Source organism: Chroicocephalus ridibundus, chromosome 7 (genome assembly GCF_963924245.1).
Source record: "Chroicocephalus ridibundus chromosome 7, bChrRid1.1, whole genome shotgun sequence".
NCBI lineage: Eukaryota > Metazoa > Chordata > Aves > Charadriiformes > Laridae > Chroicocephalus > Chroicocephalus ridibundus.
In genome coordinates this window covers 54,355,069-54,382,896 of record NC_086290.1, presented here as the reverse complement: position 1 = coordinate 54,382,896, position 27,828 = coordinate 54,355,069, and the positions used below count along the sequence as shown (strand labels likewise).

The window sequence follows — 27,828 nt, the reverse complement described above, 5'->3', positions numbered from 1 at the left end:
GTGCCCGCTGCCCAGCTCCAATCTGACAGCCCAGGCGCGTGGGTTGGCCATGAAAGCAGCTGAGTGGCATCTTGGGCCAGCGGGAGCCGGGTCAGTGTGCGAGGGGGACACCGCAGCCCCTCTGCAGGGAGCACTGTGGGGCTCCCGAGGCTGCGGAGGTGCCACCGGTGTGAGTTGCGTCCTGCCGGCACAGAGGACGTGGCTGGGCCCATGGAGGGGCTGGGGTTGGCACCAGCCTCCTCTCAAGCACCCTGGCAACGAGCCCTGAGGGGTCTGCGGCGTGGCGAGCGTTGGACCCCTACCCCACGCCCCGTCCCCATGGCTGGCAGAGGATGGGCACCCTGTGCCGCGTGGGCCTAGCCACACCACCGGCTGCTCTGTGGGAAGGTGCTTCTGGGTTGGGATGGCTCCGCTGCAGCTCCTGGTTGGCATTAACCGTGTTTTGTTGTTTTTAACCGCGTTTTGCATGGAGTTTCCACGCCTGGGACGTGCTGTGGTTGGGGTAAATGTGCCGTGAGGGGCTCGTGTCCCCGTGTGGGGCTTGTGTCCCCAGCGCTGCGGGGCTCAGCCCTGCTCTGAGCTGTCCCAGTCGCTCCCAGCAGCTGGGCTGCCTCGTGCGGGGCTGTGTCCAGTGGGTGCTGGCAGGGGTGCCCGGCGCTGTGGCGGGGTGGCAGACAGATGCTGGGGGTGGGCAGAGCAGGCTGCGAGTGCTTGTGTCCACATCGCAAGAGGGGAGAGGCTGGATCTGTGCCCTGGGGCGGGCAAGGAGACGGGCTGCGGGTGCATGAAGGGGGTCTCAGGGTGATGGGGCAGGATGGAGACACCCCAGCCCCAATTTGGTGCACAGGGGAGGTACAGCTGTTGAAGTGGAGCCTGTGTTGTCATGGGCACCGTGCCTGCCGTACCCACAGGGAATGGCTGCCTGTTCATCTGTCCCCCTCGCTGGGCTGGCGGAGGCTCTGGAGGGGGAGATTTGTGGTGTCGGGGCTCCCCGGACCTGCAGGGACCCACAGGGTGACCCGTGTGGGCTCAGATGGCTGCTGAGGGCTTGATCCGGGGGCAGTGCAAGTCCCCCCACATCATGCACCTCACCATGTCCCCACTTGTCAGGAGAAGCGGCGGGCAGGCAGGCAGGGACCCTTCCAGGGCTGGGGTGCGGGGCAGAGCCCTGCCTGCACCCCATCCCCTGCCCTGCAGCCCTGTCCCACCACCCCACCCCCTGGCAGTGGGGCTGACAAGGGCCAGGGCAGGCCGGGGGGGACCCGGGGGTTCCCCATCTGTCCCTATCCCTGACAGGAGACCCCAGAAGTCCCATCCCTGTTCCCCTTGCCGACAACGTGAGGGCCAGCCTGGCTCCTCCGCGGAGCCGGGGATGCTGTGGCTGACAGCGGTGATGCCTCCTGGGTCCGTGGCCGCCGATGGCGCAGGGAAGGGGTAATGGATAGTGATGGATAACGGATAACGGCAGATAAGGGCGGTGGGGAGGCCGGGCAGCCCCTCCAGCCTTGCCGAGTGGCGGCGGGTGGCAGGGCGAGAGTTAAACGCGTGGGGGCCGCCAGGGGGGGGCTGCCTTTGAGTCACTTCCTCGCAGAGGGAGGGAGGCTTTTGGGGCTGCCGAGCAGCCTCTCGCCAGCCTGGCTCACACCCTGAAGATGAGCCCTGCCCGCTCGCCTCCCCGCCGCCCCGGCTGGGCTCCCCTCGCCGGCCCCCGCCACCCCGACCGCCGCTGACCTCCCGCCCGGAGCAGAAGGGATGCTGGTGCTGTCCTAAATCAGCCCTCGGCCACCTCCACCCAGGGCCCTCCGGCCACCCTCGTCTCGCCTCCCCGGAGCCGAAGCGGTCATCGCGATGACGGAGGTGCTGGTGCAGCCGGACGGCAGCCCCAGCCCCGTGGGCGAGCGGCCGGAGCGCGGCGTGGAGGAGCCCGAGGGGAAGCGTCCCCCCAACACGGGTGCCCGCCTCTGGGGCAGGGTGCGCAGCAAGCTGCTCCGGCAGAAGGTGACTCTCAGGGTGTGCGGGGAGGGGGACGGCTGGGGGGGACGGTGGCTGTGCAATGGCTTCGCCATGTCACCGGGCTCTTCTGTGTGTGGTGGCTGTAGCTTTTTGGCTGGTGGCTTTGTGGGGTGCAGGGGACTCTGATATGGGGGGGGGGGGGGAGCGAAGTTTGTGGGGTCCGTGCGTGGAGCGAGGAGGTCGTTTGGGTGCTTTGGGAGCTCTTTGAAGCAGTTAGCAGCCTGCGGGGTGCTCGTTTCCCTCTTTCCCTCTCCCTCTGTGCGCTGTGGGACTGGGGGGCCTGAACCGTTTGTTTCGGGGCATCCTGCAGAGTAGGGGGAGCTCCCCTGCCCTGGCCGAGCTCAGGCTCCTGGGGTGCTGCAGCACCCGGTGCCTGCGTACCCCCTCTCTCTAGGGCGCTGCTTTGTTTGCAACTCACCCACCCCGTGTCCATCCAGGCTTCCCCCAGCTCGCAGCCCTGTCGCAGCCCCCATCAGCTGGTGCTGCCCACCTTTGGGGGAGGATGGAGGGCAAGGGTGGGCAACAGAGGTGACAAGGGAGGGGGCATAGCGCCATCGCAGGCTGTCCCAGAGCCCCCGCCATCTCCCGGGGGGCTCCGGGGGTTTCCCTCCGCGGGGTCTCCCTGCGTGGGGAGCTGCTGGCTCGGGGCTCGGCTGCGACCGCGGGCAGGAGCTGCCTGGGCACGTGGGGGTTCGGTTTGGCAGCAGCGGGGCCGAGGTTTCAGTGTCGGGGCTGCTGGCGCGGCAGCGGGGCTGCCTGTGACGCAGCGGCATTAACCTCGATTCTGTGCCGCCGCCGCTGCTCCCACAGCGGGGATTAAGGGGTGGCGAGGGCTGCGCGAGAAAGCTGCCCGGCGGCGGCCGCCGGCTGTTGCTGGGTCAAAACATGAGGGGGTTGCGTTTCCCAGCCCCACGCGTCCCCACCGCGGCTTCCCCAACTGGCAGCGCTGGGGCTGCAGGGGGAGGACGCTGGTCTGCACGGTCCCGGTGCGCTGTGGGTGTCTGCTGCTTCTCGGGTCGCTCAGACGGGGCTGCGGATCGCTTTTTTGGGGGGGGCTGTGCTTTGCCACCGACAGCGTTCGCTGCTGTGGGGGCTGTTCTGCCCCTGTTCCCTGGGGAGGGAGCTGCCGGTGCAGGAGTCTGGTGGGGGCATCTGCCCGCCGGAGCCGGGGCAGCCATGGGAGGCCAGGCTGGGGTGTCCATGGGTGCCGCACTGATGGGAAGCAACCCCGGTTGTAGCAGCTCCCCTGGGATCCCGCTCCCCGGGGCTGTGGCGGAGATGGCCTCACCGGCTGAGTCACCGGTTTGCTCCCGATGGCTTCACTCGGGGCTGGAGGTTGGGTGACCTCATGGGTGTGAGGCGCGAGGAAGGGACGTGCCCAGCCCGGCAGCCCCTGCCCTGCTCGGGGCCCTGGCGAGCTGCCACGGGGGTTTGGAGCCATCTCCGCTCCTCACCTGAGAGCGGCGGGGACCCGGCGCTGCCTGGGTCTGTCTCGGCTGCTGCTGCCCACGCAGGAGCTGCATTCACGGCGCATGGCCCGGAGGTGCCTTGAGGACAAAAATCCCAGGATGTGGCCTCGTCCCCTCCAGTCCAGAGTTGCCCCGTGTGCGGGGCAAGCAGCAGGCAGGGGCTGCAGGGGGCGAGTGCCAGCAGGACTTGGGGGGGGTCACTCTGCCATCGGAGCCTGCCCAGGATGCACGGAGCTCTGCAGGGATGCCCGTCGCCTGCCACGCTGCTGCCTTTCCCTCTGCAGCTGGGGGCCTCGTCCTGCAAGCAAGCACCTTCGGATAATTTGGGAAATCAGGATGTTGGCACATGCCTGCAGCAAGGACCAGGGGGTGTTTCACCTCACTGTGGATGAGAGCGGCACCGCAGCGGATGCTGGCTTGGGCAGGGATGCCATGCTGCCACCGAGAGTCCCCTGAGACCCAGTGTGGAGCAGCCTGGAGAGGCACCGGTGACCCGGCTGAGCCGTTTCCCTGGGTGCAGGCTGGCGTTTGAAGCGGGTTGAGCGCCGAGCTGCCGAAGAGGAGACACCTGGGACAGCAGAATGTCACCTGTGCCATCCTGCACAGTGCTGGCTGTTCCCCGGGGCTCCCTGTCCAGCAGTTCCCCACCAGCTCGGGACATCCCTGCGCTGTGCCGGAGCAAGGCAGCTCCAGCAAGGCTTTGGAGCAGAAGGAGATGGTGGTGGTAGCTGAGATGGGGTGTTTGCCAGCGCTGTGTGGGCAGGAGCTGCCTCTGGCGCTGTGGGTGGATGCTCCCGTCCGTCCTCCCACGCCTGGAGACGAAGCATCGGCCGCAGCTTTGCTTCCCGTGGGGAGCGGGCAGCGTGGTGCTGCTGCCTGCTGCATGGGGTGCCCGCGGGCAGGGCCGGAGGAGAGCTGGGGCCAGGTGACACCCGGTGCCACATGGGTGCACAGGGACCTGCCCCAGCTGCAGGGGAGCCCGGGTGGGTGGCGCCAGCTGAACTAGCCCAAATTCGGGGCCATGCCGGCTGCATGGGGATGATGTCATCCATGGAGATGATTCTGCCCAAGTGGCTGTGGGGAGGTGGCGTGCTCGGGGTAAGGTCCGCGGCAATGGCGGCAGCCAACCTGGCTTTTATTAAGCCTTTCTTCAGAACCCTGCTAAAGCCCTTCCAGATGTGAGCTGCCAGGGCCATCGGAGCCGGGGGGACCCGGGGGACGGGGATGGGGAAGGCATATGTGGTGGTTGCAATTAAACTCGCGCTGCAGAGCAGGGAGGCCCACGGCTCTCGATGCGGCCGGGGGGCGAAGGGCTTTGCTGCCGCTGCCTGGGGCTCGCAGGGTTGGATGCTGCCGTGAGTGGAACCAGGCTGCGCGGGGAAAAGGGGTGAAAGCGCCCTGTGATGGGTGGCATTGGGTTGGCGTTTGCCCGTGGTGGGTGCTTGGCAGTGCTGCCGTGTCTGGTCTCGGGTGCCACCGGGAGATCCGGCACTGGGGTGGGGGGAACATGAGGGCTTGAAGCAGCAGGGCTGGGGTTGGCAACAGTTCGGCTGCAGCCTCGTGATCCTGGTGTCCAGACCTGCTGCAGGGCCTCACAAGAGCCCAGGGCAGCTGCAGCCTTCCTCCTCCTCCTCTTCCTCCCGCTCCCCCTGCTGCCCTCCCCAGCAGCCGCAGGGCTGGCGGGGAGGAGGTGACGTGGTGCTGCCATGCGCCGGGGCTGGGGCGGGCTCCCCGTAAGGAGCCATTCCTGGGCTGTGCTGGAGACCGCAGTGTTTTCCGTGGCACCACGGCCACCAGAGGAGCTGCTCGGGCTCACCATGGCACAAGGCTGGGCGTGGGGTGAAGCCACGGTACTGGGCCTGTGCCCAGAGCCAGGGCAGCTCAAGCCTGTCTTTGGGAGCATGACGTCTCGGTGTACAAGAAGGGACAGGAGGGACTCCATGGTCGCCCCCATCATGACGTGCGGTGGCTTCACGGGCAGCCAGAGGCTGGGGCAGGGGAACGGCAGCTCTGTGGCCGGAGCAGCGGCTTTGGACATCTTTGCGCTCGCCCGGAGCATCTCCCAACCCAGCAGCTGTAGGAAACTCCTGTGTCCTTGAGGAGTGACCCCGCGCATTTGGCACGAGCCTCGCCTGGCAGCTGCGTGCACGCAGCCCTGGGAGCCCCCACCAGCCCCTGCCAGCTCCCGCATCCCATCCCCTTCCCCGAGGGGACATTAGTGCCGGGCTCTGCCCTGCTGCCTGCCCTGTGCATTACAGGGATCGATGGGGCCGGATCGATACCACCAGCTGGGGACTGAAAAGCCCCAAAAGGCAACTGCACCCGCCTCTGCCCAGCCCTGGGGCCCGGTGCCCACCACGGCACGTGCCGGGACCTTGGGAACACCAGCACCTCGCTGCAGCGGCCGGGTGCCAGAGCAGCATCACCGAGTCCTCTGCTAGCCCCAAAGCCAGAAATAGTGGAGCCCGTCATTCCCAGGGGTTATAAATAGCCTCGGCTATGGGGAGACGTTGTTTTTCTGCATGGAAAATGCTGCCCTAGTTCTGTTTCATCAATCCGCTGCCAGAAATAGTCCTGATTTCTTGGAAATTTCTTACTGTTCGGGTGTAGGTTAAAGCGCTGCCTCGCAGGGGCTTGGGGAGGGGAACACCAGGTGGGGAGGCTGAGCCCACCCGGCTTTGGGGCACGGCCAGAGGGACCCCAGACCTTCCTCTCTTCATCCTCCTGCCGTGGGCAGCACATTGCCAGGGAAGAGCGTGTCCTGTGCCCGACACTGTCTGTGGGTCGGGGGCTTTAGGGGCCACTGGGCTGGCGCGGCAGCAGGACTGGCAGGGGGTTGGCATGGGGGTGCATCCCTGGAGAGCTCACACACCATCTCTCCCCACAGCTGGACCCACAGGCTGTGCAGACGAAGAACTGGCACATGGATGTGATTGAGATGAACGGGGTAAGCGGGACCCTTCCCTGGGGCTGCGCCGTGCCTTCATGTGACGCGGAGGTGACAGGCCAGGGCCAGGCTGCTGGGGCTCACTCCCTGTCTCCCGCAGATCAAGGTGGAGTTCTCCATGAAGTTCACGAGCAGAGACATGAGCCTGAAGAGGACCCCGTCCAAAAAGCAGACCGGTGTCTTCGGGGTCAAAATCAGCGTCGTGACGAAGTACGTGTGGGGCTGAGGGGGGGCTGATCTGCTCCGGTCCCTGTGGGTGTGGGGCTGCCCCACGTCCCCTTGCTCCATCCTTGCACCATGTCCCATGCTCCCACCAATACCAAAGAGCTCGGCTTTTGCTGTCTCCTGGTACTTGCCCGTTCCTTCACTAGCCCCCTCCTTCCCACCTGTCCTGACCCTGGCCCAGGGTTTGCAGGGCTGGGCTGGCCACCGCGGGGTCCCCAGGGAATCTTTGCTCACGCCTCCGCTTTCCGAGCCAGGCGCGAGCGCTCCAAGGTGCCTTACATCGTGCGCCAGTGCATCGAGGAGGTGGAGAAGAGGGGCATCGAAGAGGTCGGCATCTACAGGATCTCTGGTGTCGCCACTGACATCCAAGCATTGAAAGCTGTCTTCGATGCAAGTGAGTGTCCTGGGGGACGGCCACCCTTCACATCATGGTCCCCTGGGAGGGTTCACAGGCACTGAGACCCCCCCGGTCCCCTGCCCTGCAAGCCCAGGGTCTGGTTATTGCATAGCATGTGGGCAAAACGTGCTGGTGTGCCCAGGAAGGGGCTGGGGGCGAGGAGGAGGGTGTAGCTGGGAAAGCAAACGCCCAGAGGTCCCAGCCTTGTTTGTGCCTTGGTGCCTCTGAGCTGCCGCCGCGCCTGGCTGGCTCCTGGGAGACACTGAGTCAGGGCAATGTTGCAAATGGATTTGTAAATTGTTCCGCATCCCATTGCCCAGCCAGGCGGGAAGCGCTCGGCTCTTCCCAGCCCCAGCCTGGCTAAACGGGATTGTGGACCCGGCAGTGCTGTCCCTGTCCTCCGGCTGGTAGCCTGCCCGGATAGCTGGGGTGACACAGGGGTATAGAGACACAGAGGGGAAGGAGGAGTCACATGTGGGTGCTCTCTGGACAGATAACAAGGACATCCTGGTCATGCTGAGTGACATGGACATCAATGCCATCGCCGGCACGCTGAAGCTGTACTTCCGTGAGCTGCCTGAGCCCCTCCTCACTGACAGACTCTACCCCGCCTTCATGGAGGGGATCGGTAAGGGATCGGGCATGGGGAAGGGGTTGATGCCCAAGCGTGGCTCTGTTTGGCATTGCCTGCTGTGGGATGGGAGATTCCCGAGGGTCCTTCCCGGCTGAGCTCGCTCCGTCCTTGCTGGCTCTGGGCCAGCCCGGGGCTTGTGGTGCTGCTCCCCAGGGCGCAGGCAGAGCCCCGCGGGCTGGGGCCGGCTGCTTGTGCACTGGCTGCAGGGAGGCAAGGGGCCGTGGTGGGTCCCGCTGCCACACAAGGTGTCCCCAGCCCCTGCCCTGAGCCCTCTCCCTTCTTGTCTCCAGCCCTCTCGGATCCTGCTGCCAAGGAGAACTGCATGATGCACCTTCTCCGCTCGCTGCCTGACCCCAACCTCATCACCTTCCTCTTCCTGCTGGAGCACTTGAAAAGGTAATGGATCGGCTTGCGGTTCCCGGGGGAATGCCCGGCGCGGGCGGGAGGTGCAGGACGGGTCTGTTTCACCGCTTTGCCATGGGGATGGGACATGAGCAGAGTTAGAGCCCGTCTGATTCCTGTGGTGCCTGCATGGCCGCGGGCTGATCCCAAACCAGAGGCAGGTGGTGCTGTGCTGGAGCAGAGCAGGGCTGCGGGCAGCAGTCGGGGCCAGCAACGGCGGCTCAGTGCTGGGCAGGTGGCAGAGTGGCCTTTTCCCCTCCCAGCCCCTCCAAGAGGGTGCAGCCCCAGGTTTGTCCCACTTGCCCCGTCCCTGAGCTCCGGTGCGTTCCCGGCATGCCCCGAGTCCCTTTGGCTGATGTCGGCGTTGGCTTTGCATGGCTCCTCTCTGCGGGCCCCTGAGGGTGCTGGAGGGCTTCTGGAGCCGTTCTGCCCCACAGAGCAGCCCCCGGCGACCCAGGGCCACCAGCCACTGTGCCAACGGGGACTGCGCAGCGCGCGGCCGCTGATGCAGGGTCAGCTCTGCAGGGAGCACACGTCCTCTGGCGAGATGCGGCTCTTGGCTGCCGCAGCTGGTGTGCAGCTGGTTGGACGGGCTGTCCGCGGGGAGCAGCTGGCCTCGGCACAGGACAGGGAATCAACTGGGAGCTGTGCAGTGTCCCCCTGAGCGGGAAAACTGAGTGCTGCGTCCCTTCCCACCAGTCCAGCAGCAGACCCTGCAAAACTAGGTGCAATAATCCCTGTAACTTGTCTGCAGTGGGTGGCCAAGACCCAGAGATAGCTCTGCGGACGTGTCCCAGAGCTGCAGGTGACGCCCCATGTCACTCGTCCCACGGCAAGTGCAGCCACGTGTGGTTTGCCATGCTTTATCTTGGCCCAGATAAAGCCCATTTGAACCTGGGGATGGATGGTTCTGGGGCTCACTGGGGACCTGAAACCCATGGAGGGCGCGGGGCTGTGGGCAGGGTGGGAGAACAGCATGCAGAGCCCGGCCGGAGCTGGCCACAAGTTTGGGACCAGGGCTCGCGGCTCATGTTACTTGCATCATGAAGTGGTGTTGTGGTTTTTTTTGTTTTTTGTTTTTTTTTTTCCCCCTCTGGTTTGGCTAAAACCAAACAGAAAAAGTGATTGATGCTGGGGGGTGGGGAAGGAAAAAATCCATTTCCATCCTGAGAACCGGGCACAGCCAGTTCCCACATCTGCTCCCCTGGCCGGGGCTCAACCGTGCAGCCTGTGCCGGGGAACACAGCTGCCTCCTAACATGGCAATGTTGTGGCCCTGGTTCCCTCGGTGCGGGCCGGCCGGCGTCCCGTGGGGTCGGAGGGGTAGGGAGCCTTGGGGGGGAGTGGGTGCGGGGAGGCACGGACTGGTGCGGAGCTCCCCGTACCCTGCCGAGGCTCGAGGAGAGCGGAGGCTCCGCAGCACATAAGCAAGGGCTTGGTCGCTGCCACATCACACCCAGGGCTCCCGGCCAGGCCCGGCGGCTCCGGCGGAGGCCGGGAAGGGGGCAGAGCTCCCTGCCCTGCACCTGGGTTTGCCGGGAGCCGTGAAGGGCCATGGCAAGCAGGAGGTGTCCCACTGGGGCTGGGAGAAGGGAAATCAGCACTCACCCCCCTGCCCCGCATCAGCCATGGCTGCCCCCCGCTCCAGGAGAACAGCGTTAGGGGTTCACGCTGCCTTTCCCTCCGTACCCCACAGGGTAGCTGAAAAGGAGCCCATCAACAAAATGTCTCTCCACAACCTGGCCACGGTCTTCGGGCCGACACTGCTGAGACCCTCAGAGGGGGAGAGCAAGGCACACCTCACCCTGGCCTCTGACATCTGGTCCCACGATGTGATGGCCCAGGTAAGAGCTGTGCTGGCAGTGTGGGGCAGCAGCCCACACCTGCACCCCTGGGGTGGCAACCGGAGGGGTTTACCTGCCTCTCTGTGTAGATTTGTCACTCTTTGCTGGATGTGGCTGCACAGGGACAAGCTGGGAGGTGGCAGCTCTGCTCTTTTCTGGTCTAACACCCCCCGTTTGCTTGCTACAGGTCCAGGTCCTTCTCTACTACCTGCAGCATCCTCCCATCTCCTTCACTGAGCTGAAACGCAACACGCTTTACTTCTCCACGGACGTGTAGCCTGCAGGGAGAAGGCACCAGCTGCAAACACTCCCAGCTCCCTGCTGGGGGACACGGACTGGATCGCAGCCCCCCGAGGGAGACCGGCCCGGACCCAAGACGGTGCCGCCTGCAGCTCCTGCACAATTGCGTACCAGTGGCCCGGTCCCACCCCAGGCGCCGTGCCTCTCTGTAAAGTAGTCGTGTCTTATGTCCCTTCTTGTGTTCAAGAATTGTTTTTATGTATATTTGTTCAACGGAAGAGGTAGTGACTGACAAGGGCTGTGGACACAGGCATCCCCCTTGGCTAGTTTTCTCCTGGACTCCTTTCTGCCCGCTCACCCCTACCAGGCACCCCTCGTCTCGCCCAGCTCGAAGCCTGCAGCATCCCACGAGTGCCTGTTTCGCTGCCCAGCTCCCCTGCCCCGCACCTGCATGTGCAGCACCGGCTCGCTTCAGAGGCTGGGAGCTCACGGGCTTCCCTCCCCGGTGACGGTGACGACCGGCTCTGCTTTGGCTTGCTGCCTGCGCAAACGTTGGACCCTGTGCCTGGATCCTGCCCTGGCCCGAGCAAACCTGCGACCATGGGAGCAGAGGAGCAGGGTGCTGCTTCCTCCTCGCCACGTCTCTTCTGGGTGCTTTCAGGCCAGTCCCCTCTACAGCCCTAATCCTGTGCTTTGCCTGTGTGTGTGTAGCATGGTGGTTACTTCCCTCGCTGTAGCTCGCCTCCGAGTAGCGTTTTGGGATAACCCATCACACAAGGCTGGAGCGAGAGGTGCTGTGCTGGTCTCCGTGCACGGCAGGCTGGAGGGACGGCCAGCCGGGCAGGTCAGCTTCCTCCGCCACAGGCTGACCCCAGGTCTGTGCTCTGGCACCGACAGGGTCCCATCAGGGCATGTGGATCCCACAATTTTCCCATCAAGCCCTGTCAGGGCAGGGAGCAGGGTCCCTGCCCTTTCCGTACGCCCGTATCTCTGCCGTGGCGAGGTGTGCACCCTCGCACCAGCACAGCGCTGCCACAAGGCTTGCTGACGCTGGCTGCGCCCTGCGGCAGAGCCTGCCGGGGCACCAGCATTCCTACCGTGGCCACGAGAACGGGGAAGTTTTTGTTTCCAGGCACCGGGCAAATGGCAGCACATGGCCCTGCCTCAGTGCCCGGCCCAGCCAGGCTGCCCAAGGCGAGTGCTCTGTGCGGCAGCTGGACGGTCACCCAGCCTGGCAACCAGCACAGGGGGATGGGAGGAGGAGAAAAGCCTTCGTGGGCCTCGCTAACAGAGGCAGAAGTGCTTCATTTGCTCTTTCTCACAAAGCAGTTGCTGCTGGGTTAGCCGTGCCCGGCCAGCTCAGGTCCGTTTTAGTTAGTGGCTCCAGTGCTTGACCCCCAGGCTGGTGGCTGGAGTTGTCACACCACGTCCCAAGGTAGGACAGCCGCATGCCTGCACTCGCAGCCAGGCTGTGCTCCGTCTGCTCGAGTGCCTGGCTCCTGGCGTGTCCCCCACCCTCCCACACTCCCAGGTAGGTGCTGGTACCTGTTGGGACACAAAACCTTTCGCTCTGTGAGCTGAGTCCGTGTTCTCGTGGGAAAAGCCCCCTCCCCAATTGCGTTGGCCCCGTGCTCTCCTGTGCCAAATGGAGATGGATGAGAAGTGACCAAGCGTATCCCCGCTGACAGCGGCATTGCCTTTACCCTCCCGACTAACAGACTGTTCCAGGTAGAGCCCGGCCGCCTGCCACCGATGCACCAGGTATGTCCTAAGCCCACTGCCCCAGGGAAGGCAGCACCTGCCGGCCCCGCACCAGCAAAGCGACTAAAGGAGGGGACGTCTTTCAGTCCCCCTCCAAAGGGCTCACACTCCAGACCCTGCTCCTCTTGACTACCAGCTAAACAGAAGGGAAACAGCATTGCAGAAAATAACCAGGCGTCTGTCTTGGCCCTGGACCTAGTAAAGGAGGCCGCGTTTTAGATCTGACTGCACAACGGATCCCTGTGTGTGTCTGACATGTTACATGTGTCCAAGTCTCTGTCCGCGATACTGTCATTCCAGATGGAGACTCTGTACAGCCAAATCTCCCCCCCACCCCCGCGACAGTGGCTGGAGGCCTGGTCCATACAGCCCCGGCACAACAGGCTGCGGCCATCCCTGTGACTGGCTTTTGCTTGTCCCTACAGGAAGGAAAAGAGCGGCGGGTGGGGGGTGGACTCTTGCAGCTACAGGTAGAATAGAACTGATAATTAATATTTGACTTTCAAAAGTTGTTAAGGATATATTTTTGTTTGTGTTCTGTTTCAATTTCTGTAGATTATAAACTTTAAATGGCTGTAAACCATGTGAGGAGAGAGAAAAAAAAAGTTAATAAAAATGCAAAGCCCCAACATTTGCACAAAAGGAGCCCCGTGGTGTTGCTGTTTGCACTAACTGTTCACCTTGGCATCACAGCTTCTTCGTTTTTCTATCGTGGAAATCTTTCTAGTTGCACTTGAAGCCAGCGGTATAAGCACAGGCATTGCGCCAGGCAATCTTTTAAGAGGCATCTTATGGTTTGGGCTACATCCTTGCATTTCAGTCCATTCTGGAAGAAAAAAACTGGACTGTCTGGAGCCAGCCTGTTTAATCAGCCCCTAATTACTCAAGCTTAAAATTCAGCTGACTTGCACAGCTTCTGGCCTGAGGATACTGAACAGGCACAGCAAGGGCCATCAGGCGATCTGGAAACCTCATCTGATAGATCACATGGTGCTGCCTCTCCACTTCTTCCCATGTGGGAATGGGAGATGATCTGCCTCCAAACTGACCACCGTAATCAGCCAAACCACCCTGCTAGTATTGGCTCTTCCAGGTACGCAAGTGCTGTCACCATTCTGGGATGTCAAACTGTGGATGCAAAGGAGGGGAAGGGGGTGGGAGAACCCTCTTCAGGTGTGCGCGCTGAATCTGAAATCCCGCTGCCTCAAAAAGATGAGGGTGGGTGTTTGTCCTTGCGGAGCAGCTCAACAAAGATTAAAAGCAGCCTAAACTATTCCGAGTATAAAAACTGCCCCCTGAGGTCTGAGAACTGGGCTTGGTTAGACGAACAAGAGGGCTAACATGAATGTAAATCAAAAAGGGAGCAGCTCCTTGAGCTAAAGAACAGATGTTTTGACTTCAGTACCAATGTTCTGCAGAAATAACACTTCACCTTCCCCAGCATAACACTGGGGCACTCGAAGGTGGTACAGGGACGTGATGGGAAACAGACTGTGTGCTAAGTGAATGCCCAGTTATCTGTCTAACAGTGGTTTATTCTCACAACTCTGCTTTCTGGTGTCACCAGCAAACTGCTGGAACTAATGGTGTGAGCCTGAGGCAGTTAAAGCAGTAGCAAGATTACTTGTACTCCCACTGAGAGGTTAAATCAGGCTAGCCAAGTGGCTACAGAGAATTATACTTCTGCAACAACCTCTTTTTTCCCCCCTTAAACGGTTTTGTTCATCTGCCAGTAACCACACGGTTCTAAGGCTAAGGATTCCTTTTTGCTTTTCCCTTTAAGACGTGGTAAAGAAATCTGGCTCTCATCTCTGTACTTGAAATAAGACAAGTTGTACAGATGGTGGTTTGTCTTCAGCTGGTATTTTAAGAAAAGCCTGGAACAAACTATTTCTCCACAGGATCTTACCTCTCCCCAACAGAGTAGCAAGCTGCAAACCGGTAACTGTTAAACACTTGCAGCACGTTCAGATACACGGTAACCTAAATCACTGCATTTCTTTTTTGAAGATTGTCCTCCTGCCTCTTTTGATGCTAGCAACAGACTTAATTAAAATCAGACCCAAAGGATCGAAAAAGCTCAAAGTCCAGGCTTGTTTCCTGGAAACTGACAGTCAGCTGATCCATCCTGGAGATACTGCTCACTGCGCCTGGCTCCATCCTTGCATACTCCCGCAAGTCTGCCCGAAGCAGCACGCCAGGGCTCAGAGCCAGAGTATTGTTAGTCATTCAGGAAAAGCAGCCAACACCATCCAGCTTGCACTGATCAGGACTCCAAAGGCAGCGGAAAGGTAAGCCTGGTGGTTCTTCTGCCGTGATGCAGGCTCTTAGCAGCAGCACTGGAACAAAAGGGAAACTTGCTCCCAAGGGATCCCACTGTTACCGTAGATAGTAATCAATTGCGGCGGAGAAAGCGGCAAATCCACCACAGCCGATAACCCCTGCCTTCAATCCAGCTGCAATGCAAAAAGGGTGGGAAAGAATGAGACAAAACAGGAAAGCTGTTTTACTTCCCAGTAACTAGCTTATGCTGTGCTGGTTTGAAGAGCTTACACCTGCAGGAACTTGGTGGTCCTCTACCAGGAAAACACTGGCACTACCACTGCCCAAGCTGAGGGGGGGAAGCTGGCACACATGGGGCTTAAACTACCACGGCTGGACTAGCTCAGCACGCTGGCTGGGTGCTGTGTTGCTGTCTTCCCCCAAGGGCTGGAAGAGAAAATGCCAGTGGTCACTGCTGATTTCAGCGTGCTCTGATCTGAGCACTGCAAGTGGCTTTGCTGTTGAACTAGGGATGGATAGGAAGAGCAGCTGCAGCTTTGAAAGCTCTAAGAGGATTAGGTCCAGGATAGACACAACTTAACAAGCTCAATTAGAAGCACTTTCTTTTCTTTTATGCTCTGTGGACAGGTTTTTTTCTCAGGCAGAGGTGAGAGAAGTTTGATATTTCTGATGAGCAGAGCAGCTCTCTTCCTACTTGGGGCTCTTCTCCAGATGTTGCTAGCACTCAAGGCTTCCCAAAGTCCCCGCTAGTGCCTGCTGGACTAAAATCCCAGTGTTCCTGCTCTTTTACAGCTAAATAGAATTGTCTTATTGAATTGATACATGAGAAAGGAGGAAAGCATTTTACAAACCGTGCAAATTAAGAGTTACTGCCAGTGAAATAGTATATATAAGTAGAGCTCTGTTAAGACAAGAGCTGTACCTTCCGAGAGTTGCTCAGTATGTATTTTTGGCTCCCTCCTCGCGACACCACAGAAGAGTGTGGATAGCTAACACAGTTTCCTGATTTTTTTCTTTCAAGTCACTTCTCTTGATTCTCCTCCAATCTCACTGTCCTGTACAACCAAGCCTTCCCTACACATGTATCTTTCAAGCTGACAGGAAAGGGATAGAGATAGCATTTCTGCCAGTCTGAAGTACACTCTCAGGTTGACATCACCATAACCTCGTGCAAAGAGATTTGTAGTGTGTGTTCCACTAAAAACACTGCATGCTGCATAACCAAATCGGAGCCTTATCACAGAAATATTGATAGCAGGCACTACCAACCTCTGAAGCCGATTGCTCCTCCTGTGATGCAGCCGCTAATAACACTATTCTTCCAGTCCGACTTTCCACGATACTGTGGAATTAAAAATCAGAGTCAAGAAGTAAATACGGAATAAACACTCAGCGTCTGTACTAATACCAAGAAAGATTAAATGACCTTCCAGCCCCTTCTCAGCCGAGGATGTTTTTCCCCTCTATTCTCAGCAGATGGCCCCCTGCACTCTCAAACATAAGACTTGCAGGGCCAGGAGAGGAAGGAATGGGTCACTGGGAGAGGTAAGACAAATCTGTATGGTGCAATGCAGTGCTATGGCAAAGATTCTCAGGTGAGCCGATACGGCCCCCAGAAGACAGCACTCCGCACTAGCACCAGCTCAGAGATTTCAAAGGCACTATAACCACATGGGTGCAACACCAAGCCTGGCCGTGCAGCCTGGGTCTCAGCACAGGTGCGCGTCACAGCACTCTGCTGACAAAGAGGTGCTATTTCCACAGCCAGAGCACACTAGTTTTTCACCAGGGCAGAGATCTCTCTGTCTCACTCCACTGGACGAGCAGATACACTTTTCTTCTAGATGAGTTAAGAAATAATTGTGTCTTTCAATTAAAAGGCAGTACCGAAATTCATAACTGGCTAATTCTGCTATTTAAGAAAACGGATGATGGATTTACCACTGAGCTGCACAAGGTCATTTCTTGCTGTAGGGGCATGATGAAAACAGGCCCGTTACCTAAGAACTTTCATGTAAGGATCCCTTTCTGCATATGGAATTTTTAGAGGCTCAAATTACCATGTTGCAACTCACAGTTTGATGTTTTAAAGTAACAGCAAGCACTTGTAGCTAGGGTTTTAAAAAGTAACACCTATGCTTGCCAATACATTCAAGACTTGAAATGAAAATGACTTCGCTATTGCATGATTTTCTGCTCATTCTGTCAGCGAACAGCAGTTCTGAAGACAGATCTCAAAGCTGAAAAGCTTTGATGGCCAAGAAACAGAACAATAAAATCCCCTGTTACAAAGAGGATATACATACTTATTTGGAGCTAGTAAAATAGATTAAGTGTACAAGAAAACATTTCTTAATGCTTAGAAGTTATTACTCACAGATTCTACCACACATTCAGTGCAGGAGAACATGGCGCCCACAATGGCGAAGTTCTTTGCGTAGGATATGCCTCGCTGTCCCATATCTTTGAGAACCTCTTTTGCGGTTGGCGTGCGATATGGATCCTTGGGATCAAACCCAACGTTAGTGTCGATGCCAGCTGTGAAGACACCAAATGCGCCTCCTAGAACAAATCCTGTAAAAGACAGAGTATAAAATGAACCTTGGCTCCAGCCGCACGTTCCCCGCAGGCACCGGAGCACCTCCGCTCCCACGACCTGCCAATGCTGCGGCGTGACAGGGGCAGGGCAAGAGCACAAATGGCCTGTCTCCTGATACTACAGACACTGTTGCTGGCACCCTCCTTGCTGCCAGCCCGTGCTGTGCTGAGGAAAGGCTGTGCACACCTCGTCCTTCGCAAGGGAGGCAGGCAGACAAGAGATCCCTCCCCGGGACAGACACTGGAGGAGGTGTCCACGGGACACCTCCCCATCCACCCCTTTACCGACGCCACTGGGGACACCACCACCACAACCCCGTCCCTCCAGCCTCCCCCGTCTCCCCCAGCCGCCCCCGCCGCACCTCCCACGCAGGCCAGCGCCGCCTTGAAGGCGCAGCTCTCCATGGCCCGTTCCACCATCTTCTGCTCCTCGCTCTTCGGCGGGCTGGGGATGCCGCCGAGGGCGGCGGGGTCCCAGGCGCGGGGCTGCCGCTTCTCCCCCACCAGGTGCTGCAGCAGCAGGCTGTACTGCAGCGGCGTCGGGGGAGGCTCCGGACCGCCCGGAGCGGAGGGCGGCGGCGTTGCCGCCATGACCGACCTGGGACGCCCGCCGCCGCGTCCGGGCCCACTCGAGGCGCCGGTAACGCGGCTCCCGGCAGCCGCGGGGGCTCGCGGGAGCTGTAGTTCTGCTGAGGGGAGGCGCCGGCCGCCCTGCGCCGCGCCGCGACTACACATCCCAGCGTGCTCCGCGGCAGCGCCGGCACGGAGAACTACAACTCCCGGCAGGCACCGGGGGCGGAGGGGGACTACATTACCCGGCGTGCTGCGCGCCAGCCCCCTGGCGGCCGTTAAGACCGCTGCAGGTGAGGTGAGGGCTCCGGCTGCTGGAGCATCCTCCGGAGCGGCGGCGGCAGCAGCAGGTGAGCGCGGCTCCGGCTCGGTCAGCCGGCTCTGGTTCCAGCCGGGGCAGGCCGGCGGCTTCGCCCGGGGTCAGTCGCGGGAGGGCTGAGGTGCCGCAGTGCGGGACGGAGTCTCTCTGCCCTGGCTGAGGTGCGGGGAGGGGGCGGGAAGCCCTGAGGTGTCGCGGCGTCGGCGCCGTCCCCCTGTCCTCCCCCGGTCGTCCTCCCCCCCTGACTGACTTGTGGCTGCGCCGGGGTCTGAGGGCAACAGGTCCCGCAGCACGGGCGGGCGTAGCTTCTCCCCCTGCCACCCCTCGGGCGGCCGGGACGAAAGGGGAGCGTGAGGGCAGCGGACCCCGGCGGTGACCGGGCAGGAGCCGAGCCCTGGTGCCGGTGCAGGGACCAGCTCCGGCTCAACCCTTGTCCCTGTGGCCCACCTGAGGTGTGGGGAGGCTGGAGCCCGGGCCAGGCGGGGGTTTACCCCAACACCCTTCAGGTGCTGTCTGAGGTGGGAGCTGAAGACCCTCATGGCACCTCAGCGCGCGAGCCCTTAGCCTGAGCTCAGAGAAGGTATCTCTGCTCTTCCATGTTTTCCACAGGCCAGGTGAAAACGCTGGAGTCTCAGGCTGTCTCCTGTTGCCTTTCAGGGGAAACCCTGGTCGCCTCTGGCGTAAAGCGGCAAATTTTACTGCAGGACCTGTATATCTCAAAAGGGCTTAGAGAATAACCAAAATCTGTCTTTCGGTCACAAAACGCAAACTTAGCTCGCGTCAAATCACATAGAAATCTTGGTTCTTGGGTGCTTGTTCTGTTTGATAATGACTTGAGAAATGTTGCTTTTGTGCTTTTTACCATTCGTAAATGAGGTGCCGTGAACACTAAAAATCTGCGGGCTTTGCTTGTGTTGCGTTTTGCTTAACCTGTTCTAGTTTCTTTTTCTTGTGGATAAAAACCAGTTTTCTGCTCAGCTCAGCACAAATGAAGGCAGGTATGCCTTAAAAAAATAGCTTTCTTGACTTTTTTTTTTTAATATTTTAATTTTAAAAGTTGCCCACAAGTTTTTAAACCCCTGAGAAATAGCTGTGATGTTTTCAGTAGGATACGTCAAAATAGTGTATGTCAATAACTTAAAATTATTTAAAAGATTTAATAATTATTTTTAAACACTGCATTAAGTATGAAATCTTCCTGATACCCTGAAATACAACTCTTCAGAGATCCCGAAGTAATCAATTCTCTTTCTTATTTTTTTTTTTAATCCTTTGCACTTTTTTTTTTGCTTATGTCTTAGCTTAGGACTGGATATGTATGTTCAAATAACAGTTTAAATTGATGGTTTTATCACTTCAAATCTTTCATGATATGAAGTTCGTTTTCATTAACTTTCCTCTTAAATTCCACTGCCCTCTACTGGCTGGACCAGTAGCGTCCACCTGCCCAGCGCTCTTTCAAGTCTTTTTTTATTCCTTTTTTTCGTTTGTTTGTTGGCTTTTTTTTTTTTTTAAGGTCAGAAACCGTTTGAAGAGCATGCTGTGAAAATGTACTAAACCAGTATCTTTACAAGGTAGAGAAGGCTGCTGGCAGGATGATCTCCCTAAGGAGCTCTGAACTTTAGATTTCAATCTTCTCCTTGATCCAAACTAACCTAGTTGGGCTGATCTTGAGGTCACGCTGCAAAGCCTATTTTTCAAAGCTACGAAGGGAAAAAAGGTGTGTTAGATTTGGACTCTGAGCACTGAGAGTTTACACGTATAGCTGGGATATTGTTTCGACTGTCTTTTCTCTATTCCCGCATTTTGGAGAAAATGCTGGGTTACTATTTGCTTGTAAATATAATATTTTTACACATAAATGTTTTGTAAATATAACTGTGTAAAATAATTATATTTATTTATAAATATTTGTGTATATAACTATATACGTTATATTCCACCCCCTTAGGTGTTTAAATAGTTTTCTCCTTTTCTCTTTCATGCTGTTCTGTGCTCTACATATGAGCAAATACATCTGCTTGAGTACTTGAATAATTTCATCTGCCTGAACAGACTTTTCATGTGAGTGAAATCAGACGGAGGATTAAGGCTCGGAGCGAGAATCTGAGAGGTCAACATATATTTGATAAATAAGTTGTTCAAATGAAACTTTCAGCTGTTTCTTTTTTATAAGCCTGTGAACCTTCATTATTGCAGATGTGTGTAGCCAATGCATTTGATCCTCTTCCTTCGCCAGGCTCTTATCTGAATGCTGTTCCTGAAATTACCCTTTCATCTTGGAGCTGTTAAGTCCGGTATAAGAGCTTTGGTTATTTTTAACCTTCCCTAGTCCCAGATATGAAACATTTTCATTTTGTGCGAGAGTGCCTCTTTCCTGTGTGATGACAGCATTAGGTGCAGATGATCATGAGTTTTTCTACAGCCTGCAATGGACGCAATGCTCCAATGTGCTCAGCGTCTGTTTCAGCAGAGGGCAGCACACGGGGATATTAAATAATTGCATTTCACTTGACCTTTACAGTGACGCAGTCTTTCTCCCACGCTTCAGTGTTCTCCAGACAGGATAAACCTTGGAAATAATGGGGGGTTTGTCTGAAATTCTGTTTTTGCATACGGCTCGTAGTTGTAGAGTTCCCAGGTTTTGAATAAGCGTTGTGTGTCACTTTTGGCATTTCTATTTTTAAAAAATAAATTTTCATAGCCCTCAACTTTATTTTGTAAAACTGCCAGTTCTACAATCTTTTCTGAAGTTATTTAGCTGTGCAGGAAGTGGCTGAAGGTGGAAGTCAACAATAATTAGATTAAATCCATTCTTCACTCACGTCTACCTGCGTTCACCTTTGTTTTGGCTTACCAGAACTGTAATGATCCAGGGGAATGAGAGGATGAGGGGATAAATTAACTTATATTTTCATGAAAAAAGGAAAAGCTTTCCGTCACACCACAAGTAGAAGAAAGTATGGCTGCTTTGCAGTTGGTCACACTGCTAACCTTCCCTCTTCTTCAGTAAAGAGGTTTCCAGTGGCTACAAAACGAAGTATGCCGCGGCCTGCTGGGCTCTGGTTCTGGCAGCACTGTTTAATGTTTCTATTCTGTAGTCTTCTCGTCTGTATATTAAGGCTGATGCTTTCCTACTTCTCATCCAGGTTGTGAATGTAGCATCCTTTTTGTTGTTTAAAAGATTTTAGGTTTGAAAGGACATCGGAGAAGTGCTTTGTGTATTATACCTAAATTCAGTGAAGGAAGGTTGCTTTAACTTCTGTACTTCCCTTGGCTCACATGAGTTTAACCAATTTATTTGTTTGAGAGTGCGGTTTGGTTTTTTTGGTTTTTTTCCTCTTCTAAGCTAGCAAGGCTTTCCATGTTGGAGAATACTGTCACTACCGCAGCAAACAGATAAAGTACTGAAAAAAGGTTGGACTGTAGCTAGATGGCAAGTGTATAGGAGTTAAAACTGAAAAGGCATCCTGACTCACCTATTTATTTTTTTTTTCTTTAGGTCAATCTAAGATAGACTGCAGAGGGAGATGTTTCAATAAAATCTCCTTTTAGGATCAGCAGACTTGTTCCTTGTGACTCTGCTCTGTAACTCAGAGAGAAGGAGCAGGATGTGGGTTTTCAAGATGACTATATGATCCTGTCTGCTGTCTTTAACGTTTTATATCTCAAAGCGCATATCCGTTTTGAAATTAAGGTGGTTTCTTTGTGTTTGTCCCACTTCAGCAAGTTATTCCTTCCCCTCTTCACAATTTCCCTAATGTTACACATACTTTTGTTTTTACCTGTGAAATTTGAAATGCACTTGTGTGTCATGGTCTAAAAAAAGATCTGCATAAAGTTTCAGACATCGTCATCTCCCAGGGATTTTAGCTGTTGCTATAGAAGCCCAAATTCTCTTTTGAAAGACCTTTCCAATATAAAGAAGTTGATACTGGGGGAAAGTTGTCATGGAAATATGCAGCAAAAAGAGAAAGGAAATCTCAATTTGATGACTGTTACATAGGCTCAGCTAGCTTGGTAAGGTGGCATCATATCCAGAGATCTGATTCTGCAGATTCTCTTTGTTACATTCCAGTGGACTGGAACAGTACAGACTAGAACCTAAAGAAATAAATTATTTAACACTTATATAACCAAAGATAGCTCCTCAACTCAGTAAACTTCATGTTTACCCAGATTCAAGTTTCCTCCCTGCATAATAACATCTAAAAAGCAGTATGACACTATTCCTTGGGCTACCCAACCCTTCAGAAGGGGAGGCAAGGTCCCCTTGGAGCCAAGTTTGTGGCCGTGTTGCAGGAACACGGCTTGTCAGTTCCCTGGTGTCAGGCCACTGGGGTTGGTGCAGAGAGGAACGTTATCTGCAGCCACTACTGATGTTCCTCTGCTGGAAGGAACCCCCTCCAGGTGACGTTGGCAGGCCAGGGAATTTCCAGCAGCCTGGTTCTAACATGGGATGAGCTGCAGCACAGCTTTTTATTATGCTTCTGGCAATGACTGCTCTGAAAGGATTTATAGAGCTACCACTATTGAAATGAGGCTTTCAGAAGCAATTTTTAAATGACTAACTAAAAATAGTTTATTCTGCAAGCTTCAGTGCCATTTCAGATTTGAGCTGGAGTCCTTTGTGTCCAGCTAAGTGGTGGTATAAGCAGATCTCTCTTCAAAAATTTCATGTCCACTTACACTATTGCTAAGCCTGGTTGTTTCCCTGGTTTCTAGCTTTTTGTGTTTTTCTTACTAAAGCCTTCTGGTATCTAATAGATGTGATTATGAGTGAGCTGTCTTTAAATATCTATTAGCAGTGTCACCATGGTAACTGCTGTAAGAGTTTCTTGCTGGTAGAAGGTTTCCAGCTCCCCGAGATACAACAGGGCAAAATGCTAGGGCTGTTTTTTTCATGGTTTGAATGAGATCACACACAATAGCAAAGAGATAAAAATAATGCATTTCTTATTTTTAATGACAGTGGAAAGGAATAAGATTGCTTTTGGAGTCTGTCCTCAGCTCAGAGAATAGAGGACAGTTACACGGGCAGGGACAGACCAAGCTTTCCGTGGAGAGCATGCCTTTACCAGCAGACTCCTGCAGGAAGAGGAAAATGTCACTCTCCTCAGCTGAGCCAACACTTGGCCTTTCTTTTGATACTCTCGACAAGTGAACTAATTATTCCTAATGAAGGATGCAAAATCGTGGTATTCCACTTGCCACAGGAGCAGGCAGAGTTGCTGAGTGATTCAGTGTCAAGTAGGAAAAAATTGAGCTGACTTGTGTGTTCTTTCCTTGTTTCTTTTTGTTCCCAAACTGCTGGGTCTTTGCTCCAGGCCTTCAGCTGCCCTGTACCAGGCTAGCAGTGTTAGTTGGGCAGTATCCAGAGTGACTTTCTTGCTGTCCCAGATTTCCTAGTCTTCCTCTCTCCTTGTCTTACCTCTGCTTTCTTTCCCAAGTTCTTGTTGCTTGGCCAATCAATCCTGTTTTGCTCTGTAATGACAGTTGTTTCTGTAGGTTTCTCCATGTGACAGCTTCACTAATGTGCCTCATGCGAACTCTGCCACCTCAGGGGGTTGTTCTGCTTTCTTTTTTTTTAATGGTAAACAGGTCGCAAACTCCATAGGATACTTCTTCCTTTTCATGCAATCTGTTCTCTTGCTTCATTACCCTCCTGTTTTAGTATCTGCTGGAAACTTTAAATTATCCCTTTCTTCTATAGAAACTTGGAAAGCTGAGCACCTATTTCTGCTGTTCTCCCACTTCCTTAGCTGTGCCTGCTGCTTTTGGCATTTGGACCTTCTACCTTTTGGTAAGGGAGGCTTCCTTTCGTGTAACAGGCTGTTCGGTGTAGCTCTTCAGTAGAAGAAAATGGGAGGCTGAGCTTAGGGACCTTGAGGAAAGGTGCAATTTGCGTTCGCTTTCTATGTCTGTGTGGGAGGACAGCGGAGGTGACAGAGCCAGAGCGGGTGGTCCTGTGCACCTCTGTGGCGAAAAGAGTTCTGCCTGTCTGGAGGATGAGTTCGCGCTGATGAAGTGCTGATATTTGTATCATTGCATGTTTCTTAATAGTTATTTTGTAACACTGCGGTTTATACTTGGAGGATCTCGGTGTTTGGGTACTTCAAATTTCAGCTGCATGGTTAAATTTTTCAAGTGTGCTAAGTTGATTTAAAAGTTTAAGCAGCAGCAAACATGTTCGTTCATACAAGCTGCCTGGAAGCAAGGAATTGCTGATCTTTAATTTAGATTCTCCCTTTTTTTCTGGATTTGGTTATGTCACCGAAGCCAAACTTTTATACTCTGATGGTGGGTGCCTATGTATAACAATATGCATGTCCTTTGCAAAACTTCTGACTTATTCAGCTAAAATCAATGGGCACTGTCGATCCTTACTAGCTTGTGACATTTTATCAGTAATTGAGGTGCCTTTGTTTCTCTACCTGTAAAATAGATGAGTTATTAAGCTACTGCAGTGATTAGCTGATTCTGTTCAAGTAACTTGTAAAAGAAGCAGAGAGTAAGAACAAGACAGAAACTCTAAGACGCTGCTGTATGGGGAATCAAACCTCACCAATGGCTTTTTTTCTGAAATCCTGATCTACATTAGAGGTTTTGTTCATCTCCTGGGACTTGAACTCCTTGTGCTTCATCAGTTTTTTTCTCTGTTAATTTGTCCTAGTTTTTGTTGCTACTGGGCTTCCTGTGATGTGCTCGGTGTATCTAGGCATACCCCGCAGTTCTGCTTCCATTCAGGGGCTGTCAGCAGTTCCAGTGCAAGTCCCTTTGAAACAAAGCTGACGACTCAGGTCCTTTATTTGCATCACCCTGAAATGCACCGAAAAGTTCAAAGCAGTGGGGCGTTCCTCCACCATCCCATCAGGGTTTTTTAATTCTAAGGCAGCCTCCAGCACACATCTTCTCCAGCCCTTAATTTTCCTGCACAGCTCTCCATTGTCAGTGATCAGCAAAAATTTAATGAAACGGTTTTCTGTTCAAGGCCCCTTAGCGTTTCTAATGGATACCTGTTGTAACTCCTTTCCCGTTAGGTGATAAAATGCAAGCTTTTCCAGCATGTGATCCCTTTTGGACAATAAGCAAAGGGAGCAAGTGGGGTTACACAGTGTTTTGCTTGTATAGGTAGTAAAACTTGCTGTGCTACTTGAATATGGTAATTCTCTATGAATTGTTAATAAATGCCACATTATAACCTATATATCAGAAAACAGTGAGGAATAATAAAGAATGGAGATACTCCCTTTCTTCTAAGTCTTTTATTTAGTTATTGAAATAGAAAATTTCAGTTAAGTACAAAAGAACCATGAAAGTCTTATTTTCCCCTTTCAGGGAAGAGTACTAAGTACTGCCTTTCTCACATATTTAGTTGTATCTGCATTTTGAGTAGAAGGGTGACTGCAGTAAAGCTATCCTTGGTTTGTTGTGGTATCTCTGGTGCCTAAGAAAGCGCAGACATTTGAAAATTGCAGAGAAAAATAAACTTTGGATAAATGTGTGCAAAAGTGATCAGAGACTTTTATTTTAAATATATGAAATACAGTGACTATTCCTTCACCACATGGATTTCCTTCCTCATTTTGCCTTTTTCTGTGGGTTGGGTTTTTTTTTTTTGGTAGGTAGATGTTTGTTAACTCTTCAGTGTTCTACTCGGAAATGACAGAAGTGCTGAAAAATGCTGGCGCCTCTTACAGACTCTTACTTTTGAAACAGGCAATTTCCTAATTCTATTTTTGACTGACTTAGTGGCTGTTCCCTTGGAAATTTTAAAGTTGTTGTCTGGTCTTCTGAAATTTTGGCAAAAAGCACTAAAGGAAGCAGTTTTTCATCTCCTGTAGCACTCCATGTTCCATAAAACATATCTGCCTTTATTCCAAATGTAACGATTCTAGTCTCTTCCAGCAACAAATATTTTCTCTAGTTGCAGGTCAAAGCTGGTAGCCACGCCACAGGCTGAGACCCTCAAGTATGAGGGCGAGCATGAAGCTGTATAATAGCCTCCTAAGAACAGGGGAGAAAAATAAAATCTGAGTTTCCCAAGTCAGCACACACAGCTTTCTCGTGCTGGCAGAGCCTTTTTGGCAGCAGTTGTAGGAGTTCACTCTCTTTATCCACCCATTTGATCAGCATCATCTTGTTAACTGAACAGCAGTTGTTTTTGTCAAAATGAAAAGTGGTGCCCCATGATTCATTCTGCAAATGCCCACTAGCTGCTTGAACTTCCTGACATCTGTAGTGGAACTGAGAAAATAAAGAAGTTTGTATCAGTTATGTACAAAAAGGAAGAAAGCATGGAGTAAATGCTGTCCCAAAGCCATGGCCTGACTCCACTAATACTCACTGTCTGATGCAGACTTTCCTTTGTAATTACTTTTGGTTTTATAACTCCAGACAGTAATGTTCCAAGCTTTATAACTGAATTAGAGACTTGCTTTAAAAAGACATTGTTATTGACATAATAACCTTGTTTATGGAATTTCTCTTCTCTGTAATTAAGATTGTTGCATGCACCAAAGCAGTTAAATATAGCATAAATATCTGTAAATGCAAAGATATTTTAAATCTTATTCCTCATGTGAGCCTTTTTTTTGACACACTCTTTCTGTGCATTTGCTCCTCAAACAAGCTATGCCACTAGAAATTCTACCCTTTGCCCATTTCGTTAAGTTTTGTCTCATCTATACTCAGTCTTGTAAAATGGCACAGGCAACGCAGGATGCAACATAAAGTGTTTGAATTCCTGAAATACAGTATTTTTAAAGGTGTATTGGTTAGTGGGGTTTGGTCTTATTCTCACGTACCTTGTTGTAGAGCTAGTGGATTGAACAGCATGCAAGCAACATGCTGTTACTTGGTCTGTCAACCGAATTTACCAACTGGGTGAGAACCTGGCAGATTCTTTAAAAAAGTTTATATCACTTATTGAAATTGTTTTCTCACCCTGGCTGTGTGAAAGTAATTATGGTTAAGGCCCTGGACAGGCCACAGGCTTTCTCTGTGAGCCTGGCCAACTCATTTTAGCTGTCTGTCTGTTTCTGGGCTTTGTTCATTAAACAGGCGATTTTTCAATTCAGAAGGTTTTGTGCTGCTTAATTCTTTGGTCTAAGTAAAGAGATCAGATAATTATAGCAATAAGTGCTACCAGAAAACCTCTAAATAAACAAATCTACTGTCTGGTCTTGTTGGGTTTGGGGAAATTATACGCCACTATTCCAGCCTGTCTACCAAAGCTGAAGCATGTAAATGCTGTGACTGTCTCTGTGCATCCAAGCATTTTCATTTTTAGGTTTTGGTCAAGTTACATTTATCAAAGCTAAAAATATCTTTGCGAATGAAATATAGTAGCTCATCTCCTCTCCCCACTCCCCTCACTTCAGTTCTTTATTTCCCTTGGCTGAAGGATAGGAAAACCTGTGGAGCTGACAACGCTGTTCCCTCACTGAGCCTGTACGAACTCACCAGCAACGGCAAAGAGACAGGGTGCTGCAGTCCAAAAAGTGTGTGTGTTTTCTTCAGACAAAGAAGCTTTTTGCAAGGTGTATGCAACTGATGTCCCTCCCGTTTATGAGTTCTGGGTCCAGGGATCTGCAGTCATTTGCGTCCGAGTCAGTATTTTTCAGCTGTATATGTTCAGTTTTGAAGGTAGTCCATAGTCAAAGCAGAGGGAGTGACTTGCAGTCCCTCCACTGGGTACCTAAGTGACCTCACTGCCTATGCGTGTATCAGTGTAGTGTCACTTCCTCAGGGAGGAGAAATACAGTTCATGTAGATCACAGTACCTACAAGAACTTTGTTAGTATGAGTGACAAAATACTGCCTTCTTATCTGAGCTATGAATTACCTCAAGACCTCTAAATGTTATCCATTATGTGTTTTTATACATCCATGTTCTACCTGTGATCATACGGCCTGTACTCAGGTACTGAAGAAACTGGCAAGGTAGGCTGGTTACAAAGATTGGTACTGCGGGTGTCAGTGAACTTGGAATAGTACCTGGCATGATTGGTTCAGTGTTTAGGGACTTACAACTAATAATGTATGCTTGAGACTGCCAAATAAGTCATAATGTGGTCTTTTTCTTGTTCTGGTGTTTTAAGATCTGAAGGTAAGAATTCCTCACT

General features: G+C 53.6%; 3 protein-coding genes across 7 annotated transcripts in view; 2 read left to right on the top strand and 1 right to left on the bottom strand.

Annotated features, from left to right (window-relative positions):
- ABR (ABR activator of RhoGEF and GTPase) overlaps positions 1-12,560 on the top strand; it is a 42,238-nt gene extending 29,678 nt beyond the window's left edge. For 4 of the 5 annotated variants that reach the window (XM_063342583.1, XM_063342587.1, XM_063342584.1 and 1 more), the window contains 7 exons: positions 6,370-6,429; positions 6,530-6,639; positions 6,909-7,048; positions 7,545-7,679; positions 7,976-8,081; positions 9,783-9,930; positions 10,118-12,560. In XM_063342583.1, the coding sequence (XP_063198653.1) occupies positions 6,370-6,429; positions 6,530-6,639; positions 6,909-7,048; positions 7,545-7,679; positions 7,976-8,081; positions 9,783-9,930; positions 10,118-10,207 (789 nt within the window). In that variant the 3' untranslated portion in view covers positions 10,208-12,560. Of the gene's footprint in view, positions 1-1,692; positions 1,999-6,369; positions 6,430-6,529; positions 6,640-6,908; positions 7,049-7,544; positions 7,680-7,975; positions 8,082-9,782; positions 9,931-10,117 lie in introns of those variants that run through there. The other variant, XM_063342588.1, reaches the window with a different exon arrangement.
- Positions 12,561-13,772: 1,212 nt separating this feature from the next.
- On the bottom strand, positions 13,773-18,240 carry TIMM22 (translocase of inner mitochondrial membrane 22). The gene is made up of 5 exons (XM_063342087.1): positions 18,193-18,240; positions 17,175-17,790; positions 16,592-16,788; positions 15,484-15,556; positions 13,773-14,387 (listed from the first exon to the last, which is right to left on the bottom strand). The coding sequence occupies exons 1-5, from the start codon at positions 18,238-18,240 to the stop codon at positions 14,311-14,313; spliced, it is 1,011 nt and encodes a 336-aa protein (XP_063198157.1). The 3' UTR covers positions 13,773-14,310.
- The window catches only part of SPECC1 (sperm antigen with calponin homology and coiled-coil domains 1), a 98,946-nt gene continuing 88,782 nt past the window's right edge, over positions 17,665-27,828 (top strand). Inside the window, exon 1 of the mRNA XM_063340554.1 lies at positions 17,665-17,732. The gene's annotated coding sequence lies outside the window, so the exon portion shown is untranslated. The remainder of the gene's footprint in view (positions 17,733-27,828) is intronic.